The sequence below is a fragment of the Phocoena sinus genome, chromosome 11, assembly GCF_008692025.1.
Source record: "Phocoena sinus isolate mPhoSin1 chromosome 11, mPhoSin1.pri, whole genome shotgun sequence".
In the NCBI taxonomy this organism is placed as follows: Eukaryota; Metazoa; Chordata; class Mammalia; order Artiodactyla; family Phocoenidae; genus Phocoena; species Phocoena sinus.
In genome coordinates, this window is record NC_045773.1 from 72,198,795 (window position 1) to 72,213,397 (window position 14,603).

General features: G+C 49.0%; 2 protein-coding genes across 12 annotated transcripts in view; one reads left to right on the forward strand and one right to left on the reverse strand.

The window, feature by feature from the left end:
• The first annotated feature begins 2 nt into the window (after positions 1–2).
• POLR1C (RNA polymerase I and III subunit C) lies at positions 3–9,574 on the forward strand. 4 transcript variants are annotated; one of them, XM_032648535.1, is made up of 9 exons: positions 3–186; positions 313–384; positions 7,427–7,534; positions 7,771–7,903; positions 8,188–8,307; positions 8,394–8,546; positions 8,702–8,851; positions 8,957–9,073; positions 9,218–9,574. In XM_032648535.1, exons 1-9 carry the CDS (start codon positions 118–120, stop codon positions 9,334–9,336), a joined length of 1,041 nt encoding a protein of 346 aa, XP_032504426.1. In that variant the 5' UTR covers positions 3–117; the 3' UTR covers positions 9,337–9,574. The 4 variants fall into 4 exon arrangements, with proteins under 4 accessions (XP_032504426.1, XP_032504428.1, XP_032504427.1 ...); XM_032648538.1 differs by lacking the exon at positions 313–384 and adding an exon at positions 6,643–6,728 and having other exon boundaries at positions 98–186; positions 9,218–9,566; XM_032648537.1 differs by lacking the exon at positions 7,427–7,534 and having other exon boundaries at positions 9,218–9,566.
• Positions 3,672–14,603, reverse strand: part of XPO5 (exportin 5) — a 52,360-nt gene continuing 41,428 nt past the window's right edge. For 2 of the 8 annotated variants that reach the window (XR_004352184.1, XM_032648524.1), the window contains exons 26-31: positions 14,070–14,132; positions 13,205–13,287; positions 12,645–12,752; positions 12,371–12,508; positions 12,003–12,167; positions 3,672–11,821 (exon numbers count right to left, since the gene is read on the reverse strand). Coding sequence is in view for 4 of the 8 variants with exons in the window: in XM_032648524.1 (XP_032504415.1) it covers positions 11,684–11,821; positions 12,003–12,167; positions 12,371–12,508; positions 12,645–12,752; positions 13,205–13,287; positions 14,070–14,132 (695 nt within the window). In the remaining 4 variants the exon portion in view is untranslated. Of the gene's footprint in view, positions 11,822–12,002; positions 12,168–12,370; positions 12,509–12,644; positions 12,753–13,204; positions 13,288–14,069; positions 14,133–14,603 lie in introns of those variants that run through there. The other 6 variants (XR_004352181.1, XM_032648525.1, XM_032648523.1 and 3 more) reach the window with 5 other exon arrangements.

Sequence of the window (14,603 nt, forward strand, 5' to 3'; positions counted from 1 at the left end):
GGGCAGGGTCTCGCGATATCTAAGATTCCAGGAGGTGATGTGTTGCCACGGAGACGGAGGAGGGCCACTAGGACGCACGCACCAGTTAGGTGCCCTGGTCACGTGGAGGAGTTGAAGATGGCGGCGGCCCAGGCAGTGGAGGAAATGCGGAGGCGCGTGGTTTTAGGGGAGTTCGGGGTTCGCAATGTAAGCCTTGTGGCCTTGAGCTCGGGAGGAGAAATGGGAGCGGAACAGGGATGAGTTGGGGTCAGAGTGGGGACAGGCTTGGCCTCGCTGCCCCTTCGCGGACAGGCTCGTCTCCCTTTGCTCTAGGTTCATACCACCGACTTTCCCGGTAACTATTCGGGCTACGATGATGCCTGGGACCAGGACCGCTTCGAAAAGGTGGGTGGAGCTGGAGGTGCCCGGAGAGAGTACGGGGATCGGACCTTGTAGTCTGAGTAGCCTGTGCCTCAGAAGCTGTCCTTGTGGTGCTGTTCAGGCTAAATTAAAGGTCCAGGTTCTTGTTCTGCCTGTCCAAAAGAATCTGGACAGGGAACGCAAGAAAGGTCACACACAGAGACTAAGGCGTAGAGAGAAACAAAGAAGCAATTTATTAAGGGGCAGAAGGGAAAGTACGTACTCAGAGAAGAATGAGGGCGTCCTCGCGAGTGAGGGGCGCACCCGAGGAGTTTTGTGACCACCACCCCCGGGGTGCGATCTTGATTGCACCTGGTTACATCAGCTTCTCTTGCGTGTTGGTCTTTTAAAGCCACCACACTTCTGAAAGCTGTTTTCCCTTAAATTTTTCCTTAGCGCCAGGTGTGGAAGGTTGTATAGCAGCCACCCGCAGCCTGTGCATTTTTATTGCTCATGCTCCGCCAAGCTCTAGCTCTGTGGGTTTTCTGGTCAGGGTTCTCTGTTTAGGTATCACGAAGTTTAATCAAGGTTTAATTTATGTTCTTGTTGCTGATGGCCATTCCTCCATGCTTCACAGTCTCATTAAGTGCAAAACAAGGAGAGGTGGCTTTGCCTGTTGCCTGAAGTCTGTGTTTGAGGAGCCTGTCCTTGGGTCCAGCCCTGTCTTTCCTGCCTCAATTCCACCCTGAAAGAGTTCCTTTCCAAAATCTTTTGGGGTTATTCAGGGCCAAAAGTCTCATTCTTCTGTAACTTCTTCAAGCTGGCAGGGGCAGTCTTCCCTTGTCTGACCCTGGGAATGAAACTTTCCTCCTTTCTGGTCAAGGAGTCCCAAGATTTCCATAGAGGCCTCAGCAGTAGGCAGTGGCTGGAGTCCCTGTATGACCATCATGTTTATGTCAAATTGTTGCAACCTGGAGGAAACAAATTTAACAAGCAAGTAAAAAGGCAGGGGCCAGAAATCAGCAAAAGTATTAATGCAGCCAGAGGTCCAAGGGTGCCTTTGGTTATATCCTTTTGACTGCAGTCCATGTGGAGTGGGCACTGGGGTTATCCTTTCCAAAACTGTAACACCTGGCCAGGGGTGTTGATGTAGGTGTAACATGTTTTGTTGATAACTGCACATATCCTTACCTGCTCAGCTAGGAGATAATCCAAGACCAGTCTATTATCCATCACCACATTAGCTAGGGAATTAAGAGATGTTGAGAGTCGAGAGAGTGAGTCCCCTCTGGTCCTGGCCAGGGTAGACAGAGTATCTGACAGGTTATAAAGTGTTGCCTCGTGGTAGGCAAAGCCCCCTCCCCCCCGCCCCGTGGAGCTGCCAAACCAATAGCAACTCCTTTTTTTGCCAGGATGAGTCCAGTTGCCCTCTTATTTCAGGAATGGGATTATAAATGGTTATACTGAGGTCCCTCTGATTACTTAGTTGGCCTAGCATGCATTGTCCCACTATCAGGGCATTATCTAGATAAGGAGAGGCCTTAGCCAATCCCAGGGAAGGGAAGGAGGAATTGGGGTTGTCATCTAAAATATCTGGGGTATTTTGGTCTCTTTTCTTTGGTTCAATGAAACAAATCTGACATGATTCCTTCAATGAAGGTTTTGGTATAGCATCATAAAAGCCTGCACGTAAGGATCCTCAGTCTATTTCTCTAGTTTCCTGCAAAATAAATCCAGTTGTGAAATAGTATCATAATTTGAAGAGCCATTTTGGAGCCAGGTTTCCCTGACCCTTACTTGTATTGAGGCCAAAATGTGTTGCAGAAAAAGATGAGTTTCTTGTGTTTTAGCTCATCAACGTTGAATTCCCTCCAGTTTTTCAGGATGCGTCCTAAGAGGGACTGCTCGGGTATTGAAGGGGCACCTCCTATGGTGTTTATACCTAAAGTGGACAGAAAAGAAAACAGCACAAAAATCAGGGCATCCTGTGAGTTTTGCTCTCGGCTTTGGTAACAGCAAGGGCGTCGCCTTCTACCAGTTACCTACTTCCTAGGCCTTGGAGGCGTCCCCTCAGTGACCTTACTAGTCCTTGGATGTCTCCAAGGAGAGAGGGTCTGGGACCCTGCCCATTTGTCCCTGTTGGCCAGGTAGGGGGATTGCCATTTCTTTTTCTATGCTTCTTTTTGATATAGGGCATGACCAGTAATGTGTCTGCCTGTGGTGCCCAGATGTATCCACTTTTCTTATGAATCTAAGAATCCTTCATAGTGGTGGAATTGCCACCTAGCTCGGGAATCTAAGATTTTAAATAAAACTTCTATATTTAAAGACATTAATGGAAGAGGACTCCTCAGAGAGAGAGAGAGAGAGAGAGAGAGAGATAAAGCCTGCCTTGGAAGCTTTGGATATTGCCAGAGTAAGCAGATCTTTCCTAAAAGTGAGACCCAAGGAATTAAGCCATGAGTAATTTTTGAAAGATTTACAGTTGCATTAAGTTCCTATTCCCCTAACGCAGACACCCAAAGGAGGGAGACAAAGGTTAGGATGAATAACGATTTTGTGGTGGCAGCGGCAGTGGTGAGCTAAAAACAAACAGTCCTTTTTAAACCCGGCATGGACAGAGCAGAGCCCTCTCTGGTAAAGGTGCTGAATCAAGACGACACTCAGAAAGGATTACCAGAGCAGCGAGAAGGAACACGAGGAGGACGACAGGTATCCAGGTTCCCCAAAGCATATTGATTAGTTTATGGGCGGACTGGTGTAACGGGGCGGAAGGAAAATAGTGGCCATAGGTGCTTAGCCTTGGATTTATGAAGTTTTTTTGTCCTTCGTTAATAAGAACTTTAGGTTTGGAAGGGGGCTCACTCGCCTGTCTGGACTCTTCTGGTTGTCTGTGGTCCTCGATGTCCTGTGAAGACTGGGGAGGAGGGAGGGATAGGTTTAACTCTAGACAGGTTTCCCGCTTAGCTAACAGTTGGTCATCCATTCTTGGTGTCCCCAAAATACTTATTTGGTCCTGTTGGGTTTGATAACAGGCAGAATAGGAGTACTGTGTGTGACTGACAAAAGACTAGTAACCTGCACCTAGTAATAATCAGCTTGGCCTGGGGGCCCTTCCTGGGGTGTCTCTGTCTCAGGCTCGAAAATTTATGGGTGTTAGGTTTCACCCAAATGTTAGGTCTCAGCCAGAGCAGTTTAAAAGTTGGGGCCTGTTCCTAGTCGCTGAAGTGTCTCCTGAGCTTTTATAACGTATTGTCCCGTTAAAGGATGGGGGCATTCAGGGACTACCGAGAAGGCATGTGAGACCAAATATTGTTCAGATTGGCAATTGAGTGGCTTAATGAAATACCAACTGTGGGGATTTTTATCAATACCAGGCAGCTTTTAACATTTGAGAGTCCAGCGTAATTGTTTAAAGACAGAACAAGTGGCTCCTGTATTGATTAAAAAATTAGACCCGCTTACCTGCCTTGTTAAGGATCACCTGAGGCTCTTCTGTTGAGATGGTGAATTTTTCCATGGGAGCCAAGGACCCCCGGCCCTGTCAGCTATCTGCAGCTACCATTTGGAGTTTCGAAACCCCTTTGTCCAAATCGGACATGGGACATTCTCACGTCTGATGGCCTGACTTTCCACAGTTTGGACATGGGGCAAGCAGTTTCGCCTTTTGCCCTCAGCAGGAACGGGTGCAGTGGCCTGGCTTACCACATTTGAAGCAGACCCCTTGTGGAGTCTGTTGATCTGGTGTCGTGTCTTCTCTTTGTCCCTGAGGTTGCAAGGCAAGACAGCAAGAGCTGTCAGTTGAGCCTGTTTCTTAGTTTGTTCCCCTTTGTGCCAGTTCCTCAGGGCTTCCTCTGCCTGGTCACGGTTATTAAATACCCCATAGGCCATATCTAGCAGCTAAGGCATCAGAGCCTGAGGGCCCAACTGTAACTTTTGGAGCTTTCACCTAATATCAGGGACAGACTAGCTGATAAAAATGTTGTCCCAGTAGGGACTAGTTCTTGGGGTGGAGGAGTCTGTGTTAGTGCATTCTCTAAAAACTTCCACAAGTTTAATCCTAGATGAGGCTCATTTGGTCAGAGAAGGAATTCAACTGCCTGGACTTGTCCCAAATTAATTAAGTACTGCTCTTAATGAGTTCACTGGTTTTACGTGCCCTTAGAGTTTAACTAGTTCTGAAATATAGCCCTCGATGGTCAGGGTCCCCAGGCAACGTGGGGTGCACAAAAGCCCAAAAGAGAAAATGTCCTTGGTGTCTCTGAATACTCCCAAAGGGTATGTCCCTGGGAGTAAAGATTACCCATGATCCTTCAGGGGCACCAAGCTCCTGCCAAAAGGAGGAGCATTGTCGGTCACGACTGCCTACGGGTGTCCCTGTTTTTCTCACTCCTGCTGACTGTAGCCTGTGTGAGGGTAGCGACCCCATCATACGGCAACCCTGCCAGCCCCTGTCCTGAGGCCCGTGTCCTCCCCTGGTGTCTGCGATAACCCAGGGTGAGCGACCTTCCTGAAGGCTTCAAGGCTTCTCTGTAGATTCTGTAGCCAGTGATTAATTCTTGTGTTCCTGGGGTGCATTCCCCTAAAATGGACATCCTTATAGTTCCAGGACCTGTTTAGGTTCTAGTTTTCATTCTCTGAAAGGGTGGTAAGTATCTGAAAATGGGTACCAGCCACTAAGGGAGGCGGTATGTGTAATTATGTTAAAAAAAAAAATCTAAGAAAACCTCAGCTTTCTTCAACTTACAGTCTGTCCAAGTAAGGCTGTATTTTATATTTTTGCTAATCTGAACCTGACAATAGTTAATCAAATGGTGGATAAGATAAACCCAGAGGGCAAAGCTCCTGTGGTTCAGGTCCCTGACTGCCTGTGAGCAGAGGCTGGCCTGACATGCCTTGCAACAATGAGAAGTGCAAGACCTAGCAGCAAGCTTGGAAAGCACCTGACAGATTCCTCTTCCCGCACTTCCGGGAGAACAAGACACGAAAATATGAGTGAGGTGGGCCGCATAGGCACGACGAAGAGCGAAAGAGAAAAGTAATGATAGGAAGTCAGGCAGCACCACCCAAGTGCAAGGGAGGTGGGAGGCTAAGACTTACCAGAGACCAAGATGAGGGGTAATTAACTTCCAGTAAATCTCCTGGCTTGCTTGCCAAAGACTGTTGCCAGACAGGCTAAATTAAAGGTCCAGGTTCTTGTTCTACCTGTCCAAAAGAATTTGGACAGGGAACGCAAAAAAAGTCACACAGACTGAGAGAAACAAAGCAGCAGTGTATTAAGGGGCAGAAGCAAACGCACTTGAAAAAGAACTCGGGCGTCCTCGCCAGTGAGGAGGGCATCTGAGGAGTTTTCTGACCCCCCCTCCTTTTATTTCAATGCCTTGAATGGATGCAGGTTTCTTTGATTAGGGGCAGAATATTCATTGGTGGGAGGATGGGGTGGGATCTTAATTGCACCTGGTTACATCTGCTTCTCTTGCGAGTCTGTCTCCTGAAGCCACTGCACGTGTGCTCTAAGAGCCATTTTTTCCCCTAGCAGTCAAGCACCAGGTGTGGAAGGTTGTATAGCAGTCAGCTGCAGCCTGTGCATTTTTATTGCTCATGCTGGGCTGAGCTCTGTGGGTTTTCTGGTCAGGGTTCCCTGTTCAGGTGTCACAAAGTTTAATCAAGGTTTAATGTATGTTCTTGTTGCTGATGCCATTCCTCCATGCTTCATAACCTCATTAAGTGCAACACAAGGAGAGGTGGCTTTGCCTTTTGCCTAATGTCTGTGTATGAGGAGGCTGTGCTTGGGTTGGGCCCTGTCTCTCCTGCCTCACTTGGGGTTTGCTCCGTATATCAAGCAACATGCTAGGTGCTTGGTATACACAACTTCTGCCCTGCTTTGCAAACAAGGTGTTCAGTCTTGTTGGAGAAGAGCATGCGTAGACAAATGAGTCCAGTGTAATGCGGTAAAGGCGGTTGAAAGCAAAAAAGGTGATGGGGCGGGTGTATCCTGCACAGGCACTTAATCCAGAATGAGAAGGGGGGGCAGAAGTATGGAAGATTTCCTGAAGGAGATGACATCTCAGTTCAGCCTTGAACGATGAGCAGAAGCTGAGAACAGCGAAGGGTGAGGAGTGTCGAAGCAGTTCATTGTTGCTAGAACATGAAGTGGGTCAGCATGAGTGTTAGGCAAGACTGAAGTGCATTTTAGGCACTGTAGGTGATAGGGAGCTTCTGAAGAGCTCTTAAGCAGATACTATCATATCTGCAAGCTTAATGGTTGGGAGAGAATGAATTTGAGGATTGTTGTGTGTGCAGATTTGTGACAGAATTGCATAGGGGAGCTGAGGCTGAAGGCAGAAACTAAGATTGTGATCATGGAAACAGAGCACAGGAGACAGAAGGTAAATTTGGTGGTTGCTTGGATATGGGCTGTGAGGGGGGAGTGTAAAATTTGCTCGTTGGGGAACTACTTTGATGGATGGTGGTGTCATTTACTGATGAGAAATGGGTCTGGGGAAAGGGAGTGTTGACGCATTCAGTTTCCTGTAGATGGAGAAGTCTAGCAGGCTAGCAGGAGCTATATATGAGGTCAGAAGTGAGATACAATTTGGGGAGTTGTCCGTACAGATAGTTGCTAAAACCATGAGTGGGGTTGAGGTCACCCTGGAGAGACACGAACACTTGGGAAATGGTAACATGTATATGGTAGGTGGAAGATTGTGAATTTAGTAGAAGGACTGATCAGACAAGAAAGATTGGTGCTCAGAAATCAAGGCAGTAGTTTGGAAATGGGATTCTCTCAATGCCAGGTGCAAGGGAGGTGTCTAGTAAGATAAGGATTGAGTAGTATCAACTGGACTGAGCAATATGTGAGCCTATTCTTAGTAAAATAGCCTCTGTGGATGGCCTGGCTGGAAGCCATATTGCAGAGGATTTTAAATGAATGGAAGATAAAAATGAAGACTTTTCTAGAAACTAATAAATGATTGGAAGAGAGAGGGACATCTGGGCAAAGGGAGGTTCTTGAGGGGAATATCTGGGGGCAGGTATTGCCTGTGTAGAGAGCAGGCTTCATTTTGTGTTTTTCCTGTTCCTTTAGAATTTCCGCGTGGATGTGGTACACATGGATGAAAACTCATTGGAGTTTGACATGGTGGGAATCGACGCAGCCATTGCCAATGCTTTTCGACGCATTCTATTAGCTGAGGTATAGGTGGGCACGATGGCAAAGGTGGAGTTGTGTGGGGAGTCCTCATTTGTAGAATTGTCTCAAGTGGTATTTTTCCTGCAGTTTTGCTGAGCGTTCCTCCTGCTCATTCTTTGTAAACTTTTCATCAAGCGTTCTTCTAGGAGGAAGTCTCCATCTCCCTATGTGAGGAGGCAGGGAGTAGATGGGGAATCTACAGGGTCTTCGTAGATGAGTGGCTTCCTTTTCTTGGGCAGGTGCCAACCATGGCTGTGGAGAAGGTCCTGGTGTACAACAACACTTCCATTGTCCAGGATGAGATCCTCGCTCACCGCTTGGGGCTCATCCCCATTCATGCTGATCCCCGCCTTTTTGAATATCGGAACCAAGGTGAGGGTTTGAGAAAATGAAATTTGGGGGGAAGGTGGGCAGCTCTCCTCTGAAGTTGATTCTGGAATCAGACTGCCTGTGTTCGAACCCTTGATTGGCTACTGTATGACCTTGGGCCCGGTACCAGTCTTTTGGTACATCAGTGCTGTTGTCTGTGAGGACACGCGCCCTTGCCTTACCAGGGTTGCCAAGAGGATGAGAGAAACATGCAAGGCATTCAGCGTAGTGCCTGGCACCGAAGTCCACTAGCTCTTTAACAGCCCCCACCTCCTCCCTTTGTGTAGGAGATGAAGAAGGCACAGAGATAGATACCCTGCAGTTTCGGCTGCAGGTCAGGTGCACTCGGAACCCCCACGCCGCTAAAGATTCCTCTGACCCCAATGAGCTCTATGTCAACCACAAAGGTAGGTACCGGTGGGGTGAGGAAGAGGGCCCCCTGTTGGTGGGTGCCAGTTTTAGGGACTTTGGTCTGATGTGCTTCCTCCCACAGTGTACACCAGGCACATGACATGGGTCCCCCTGGGGAACCAGGCTGACCTCTTCCCGGAGGGCACCATCCGACCGGTACATGATGATATCCTCATCGCTCAGCTGCGGCCTGGCCAGGAGATTGACCTGCTCATGCACTGCGTCAAGGGCATTGGTGAGAGCCTTTGATTACCCTGGGGTGAGGTATGACTAAGGGACTCGGCTGAGATGTCCCCGACAGGCAGAGAGCCAATGGGCCTTTGATGTCAGGAGCTTAGGGAATGTGAGGAAGGGTCTCCTTCCAGGCTCTGAGTTCCCTCTTCCCTCCAGGCAAAGATCATGCCAAGTTTTCACCTGTGGCAACAGCCAGTTACCGGCTCCTGCCGGACATCACCCTGCTTGAGCCCGTGGAAGGGGATGCGGCTGAGGAGCTGAGCCGGTGCTTCTCACCTGGTGTTATTGAGGTGCAAGAAATCCAAGGTATGGGATTTGGGATGCCAGGCCCTAAAGTGTATTTTCTTTGAAGGTAGCAGAGAAATAAAAGCTCTGGGCTCATGTATTTACAGTACGGTTTGTTTTCACTAGGTACAAAGGTGGCCAGAGTCGCCAGCCCCCGGCTAGACACGTCCAGCAGGGAGGTCTTCCGGAACGAGACGCTGAAGAAGGTCGTACGGCTGGCTCGCGTTCGGAACCATTACATCTGTGAGTTTCAAGCTGGAGGGTGGGGTGGGGCTGGAGTTCTTTGGTGCTGCAGCTGCCTTGCGGAGTTCAGATGTAGAATCTAGCAATACGTATAAGGAGCTTTTGTAAGCCCTGCCTGGGCTAAAGTGTCCCTTTGGTCCCCAGTCTCTGTGGAGTCAACAGGGGTGTTGCCACCAGACGTGCTGGTGAGTGAAGCCATCAAGGTACTGATGGGGAAGTGCCGGCGGTTCTTGGATGAGCTGGATGCGGTTCAGATGGATTGAGGCTGCGCTGGACCTGGCACGGCTGGGATTGGATGCCCCTGAGGCAAGCTGAAGATTTTAGGTTCTGACCTGCCCCCACAGGACTGCCGTAGAGAGCCCAGAGACTAGGGGTCCTGAGTTTTCTGGGGACAATTCCAGCTTTATTTTCAGTCAATACACTTCGTTAAATGTGCCACAAAATGTGACTTTTATGCCTTTGTAAGGTCTTAATGTAAATAAATTCACATCCAGACAAAAATCCTTTTGTTGGAGACCACTTTTTCAGTTTTCGTCCAAAACTATGGGGCACCTCAGAAGAGATCTGGCGTTATTTAGCAGTTAAGAGCATTGGGCTCAGACATCACTGCAAGTCAGGGCCAAGTCCCTCTGAAGCCCCTTGAGAAATGCCAAGTGTGATGGTTTCTGGGGGCACAGCCAGACCACAGGAAAACACCATGTGCTGCTTAACCTATTTCCTGGATACCAGAGGAAGTTCCTGAGAGAAAAAAGGGTGGTCCACGGCAGTCAAGTCACATCAAGAGCCACACAAGGAAGAGTAACAGTCCCCTTGGGCAGCCCCTCTGGGTTAGGTCCAGTGGCCACCAATGACGACACTGAGAGAATGGAAGGGCCGCCTGGTGTACGTGTCAGGAATAGAAAGCTGCTTCTGGCTGGCATGCTATTTCAGAGGGTTTGACAGAGCAGGTCTGTCAGTCACAGTTCTTCCTGCCCAGCCCCCTTAGCAAGCAAGAGGCTCATGAGGAACAGTGGCCCTGGAGTACGTTACTAGTTTGAAGAAGGGAGATGGGGCCCTTTCTATATGAAATTGAGATTTTTACTGACATGCAGATGTGCTTTAGAGTTAATGTTTCTACAAAAAGGTTCTATAAACAATAGAAAACTTCTAGCATGAAGTCACAGGATGTTAAAAATATTACAACACAATAAATACAACTATACCCTCCACAGCCCCACCGCAGAGAAGAGTAGGCAGCTAACAAGTTTGGAGGGAAACATGCTGAGATGGCCTTCACAGTGGACAAGAAGCCCAAAGCACCACCCAGGAAGAGGGGATGGACCAAGTCTGTGCCATAGAAAGCGCAATGTGGGACTCCCAAGTCCGTTTCCCCAGCTTTGCCTCTTCCTGACCTTACCCTACCTGGGGGCGGGGGGCGGGGGGGCACACCAGCTAAAAGCTGCAGCTTCAGCATCACCAAAACCCTGGTCAGTGGATTGGATCAATGCCAGGCCTCTGTGGGGAACACGTGGACACATACTCTAAATGTGTGTCCTTCTGTATAGATTAACTAGTCGTGCATCCATGTCCCCTGTGCTTATAGGGCCATCCAGTGATGTTTAGAACAGACTGGAGACTCACAGGTTGTGATGGGAAGGCATATTTTTTCTTTCGGAAATGGCCCATGAGGGAAGTGACCAGGGACCTGAAAGACCACGAGATTTTTGAAGGCACCTGGACTGAGCTAGTCCTAGGAGAGACCAGTGGCTTTGCCAGCTGCTTGTCACAGATGTAGCCTAGTTGGTCTGGGTTACCCTTAAATGCCAATGACATCATGTGACACTGGATAGGGTACTGTGGCTCTTGTGCCTGAGTGGACCCTGGGGACTGGGGAAACCACACTGAGGGGTCATTCGTGGAGGGACAAAATGTGTGAGCTCTAAGGGATGTTACAGAGCGCTACAGACCCTGGCCCAGCCCTGGTCCCTGAAGGTACTAACCTTTGATACTGTGCCCAGAGCTTAGCAGTGGCCTGTACCATGGATCCCATCAGGTGACCAGATTCTTGCTCAAAACAAACAAAGCAGGAACTGGCCAAATTCAGTTCAGCACTCAGCACCTGACCCAGATATGCCCCTGGGGGATGGGGAAGGTCCCTGTCAGCCCAGCAGCAAGGGGGCTCAGTGGGACTTTCAACGAGCCAGGAGAAACTCTGGCACAAGTAGTTCAGGGCTGAGCCCCTGCCGCAAGCCTGGCTTGTCACAGCATTGGGTATAGCGCCCCTAGTTACCACTCTGCACAGGTGTATGGCTGCCTGGGGGCGGGAGGGCTTGGGGAGAAGGGCCGCTCTGCTCTAGCTTTTCTCTCTTGGAAAAGGCAAAACTCCAAGTAGGATGGGAGATACCTGGGTAATCTAGACAGAATGGTGTAAGCCCTAACTCCCTTTCTTGATGCTTTAGCGTGGCTTCCGGCCCTGTACAGGGCCCACTCTCTCCAGCTCCAGACCTGGATCTCTCTCCAGGCTGACGACGGTGTAAAGTGAGGTGGCAGTGGAGAGGGGCCTAGAGAATAGCTACAAAGGGGAAGAAGAGATGACAATAAAGGTCGAGGAAGAATGCCCAAAAGCTTGACTCAGGGTTCAAAGATGGCGGCCAGGCTTCCCTCCTCATTGTCCAGCACCTCTGCTTCCAGCATTGGCTTTGTCTTTTTGAAAAGTGAGGGGAGATTCTTAATGTGAACTTCTTTTCGGAACTGCTCGCCCAAGGGTTTCTGTGGAAGACAAACGAGAAAGAACTAATGCTGGGTCTCAAGTGGTGGGTTGTTTTAAAGATCGTCTCACCATAATGGTCGTTGACTACAGCTGGTTTCTGGTTTGCCTGTACACATGGTCCAAGAAGACTGCAAAGGTGGTTGGGAGCACTAAGGAAAGGGTGTGAAGGGTGTGACCTACCCCAATGCACCCAGCAATGAGGCGTTTGAATTGGTCCTTCCGGCGCTTGTCAGCCACTTTCTGCAGAGAGGGGTTCAAAAGCTTGCAATCAAACTGGTCCAGTGAGTCCTTCTGAATTTCAGGGATCTGCTCCATCACAGCTCTTATCTCCAGGTACCTGGGACGCTGAGAAGTAGGGGTAAACCCACTCAATGGCACAGTTTTGGGCCCCGTCACCTTCCCTATCCCTTGCCACACCCACTTCTCAGGGGCAGCACTAGCAACTTGGCAGCTGCCTACGTTTAGGATTAAGGCCCAAGTGACCAGGAGCAGGCAGGCTGTGAGGGATGAAGCCGCAGCCATCCTGCCCCCAGGCTTTCTCCACTCACCAGCGCCTCATATATCTGGAAGGCCAGGTGGACCAGGGAAGCCATGCAGCCATCGTGCTGCCCATGCGTCTGTAAGCCCTTCAGCACACTGGTGAACAGCCATGTAACAGCATCTGCGAGCAGTGTCCCTGACAGCACCTGGGGAGACAGCTGTGCTCAGGGCCAAAGCGGGACTCTGAAGGCCTCAGCACCCTAGGTTCTTCCAACTGATTCAGTCAATCCTCATGACCCAAATGTTTCATGAGGGGAGAGGAGAAAGGGTGAGTAACCATACTTGTTTGAGGAGAGGCCAGCAGAGCTGTGTGGTCGTCCTCTGGCAGGACAGAGTATCCTTCCAGGCCAGGGAATTGAAGGCTGTAATTAACAGCGCTGTACAAACATCCTAACAGAAAAGAATGGAGAATTACAATGGGAAAATAAGTACAATGTTCTCTGAGTTCTTATGCATCAGGAGCTAGAGTTTTAATAGGTAAGCAGGAAAATGATAAAAGCAGCTACTGAAGAGATGGGAGTTTGTTTCCTCTATGTCTATCAGGCCATCCAAAAAAGAAAAACTAACCAATACAGAAGAGAAAACCTATGTGCAGGAAAGAGAGCTCAGGCCTGGGGGAGGCTGAACACCAGGGACTGGTGGCAATGTGCCTGGGTGTTTTTCTGAGCCTTTGCCCATGCCAGCATGGGAACACAGTGGCCTTGTGCCTTTCCCACTGTTTTCTTTAACTCATATAAAGGCGTATTACCAAAAAACCCTCCTGATGGCATCAGAAAATGAGAAAAGTGGAAGCGAGCTCCCTGGCTGGGCAAGGAAAAAATCTCGCCTGCCCCTCCACCCACCTCATGCTTCATTAGACATTTTCCCAGGTCTGTAAGCTCTGCCATGGCCGAGGGGGTTACCTCTGTGGCCATCATCTCTTCATCTGTAAGTAGAGACCAAAATGTTAAGCTCCATCCTTTCAGAACAGAGACCGTCCTTTCTGACAGAAGCCCACAGAGTAAAGGAGAGGTGAGTATCCTGGGCTGACTGGTGGTTAAAGGTACTAGGACAGCCCCCCAGCCTCATAAGAGGGCGTAGAAGCCTCTGCCCATGGCAGATCTAGAGATGCATCTAGCCATACGTTTGCAGAACAAGGAATTTTTCTGGACAGTTACCTAAAAAGCTGCAAATGCTGAGGATCTTTTGTCGTTAAACAAATATTTGAGGACCCACTATAGCAGTTACTGGGGATATAAGAGGAATACGACAAAGTCCCTTCCCTGTTAGGAGTTAAATTCTAGTGAGGGAGAGAAGTAATTAATAACACAAATAAAACATGTCAGGTAGTGATCAGTGCTGGAAGACAGAGCAGAGGAAGAATCTAGAGGCCGGCGTTGCTATTTTTGATAAGCTGGTCATGGAAGACCTCTCAGAAGTGACATCTGAGCAGAGACCTGAATAAAAAGCAAGGGGATGGGCCAGGTATATATAGTTGGGAGAATAATCGTTCTAGGTAGAGGAATCACCAAGCGCAGAGGCTCTGAGGAGGGACTGTGCTGGGGAATACAGCAAGGGGGCCAGCATGGACGAAAGCTAGATGTACAAAGTCTCCTCCACACCAGACTGCTAGGGACACAGTTTCTATGGGAACTGACCTGGTTACAGAAGTAACAATATTTAGGAGCTTAACGGCTGACCTCCAAGGGCCGCAACAGGCTCACTTACCATCTCCATCTGCAGGGGGAGCAGTACCGTGGTCAGCACCTTTCTTTGAAACACAGCACACAGCTAAAGCAAGAAAGCAGGGTTACTAGGCTTATTACCACCAGACAACAGCCGTCTCAGGCCAATGGATCCCAAGCTGTCTCTGGGCAGGTGAGGAGTGGGGGAAGGTGGGATACCGCCCAGGCACAAAGTCAGCTTCACCAACAGAAATAGAGGCATTTGACCAGACCGTGTCCTGGTCCCTCTTCAAGTTCAGTCAACCGGCGGGAAATTACAGAATTACCTGAGAGTAAATGACCAGGAGAGGATGCCTGGTATGTATACTCGGTCTACTTTGGATCTCAAACAAATGAACTGACCAAAAAATAAAAACGAAATATAACCACCTTCATGTCTAAGAATTAAAGAATTTCCCTATTTTGACAAAGCTAGAAGTTATTCCTACCATTAATCCAACTTCCTCCTGCTATTTTCAACCGTTTGCTCATAATCTGCCCTTAGTATGAACAACTACAATGCAGTTCACAATTCATA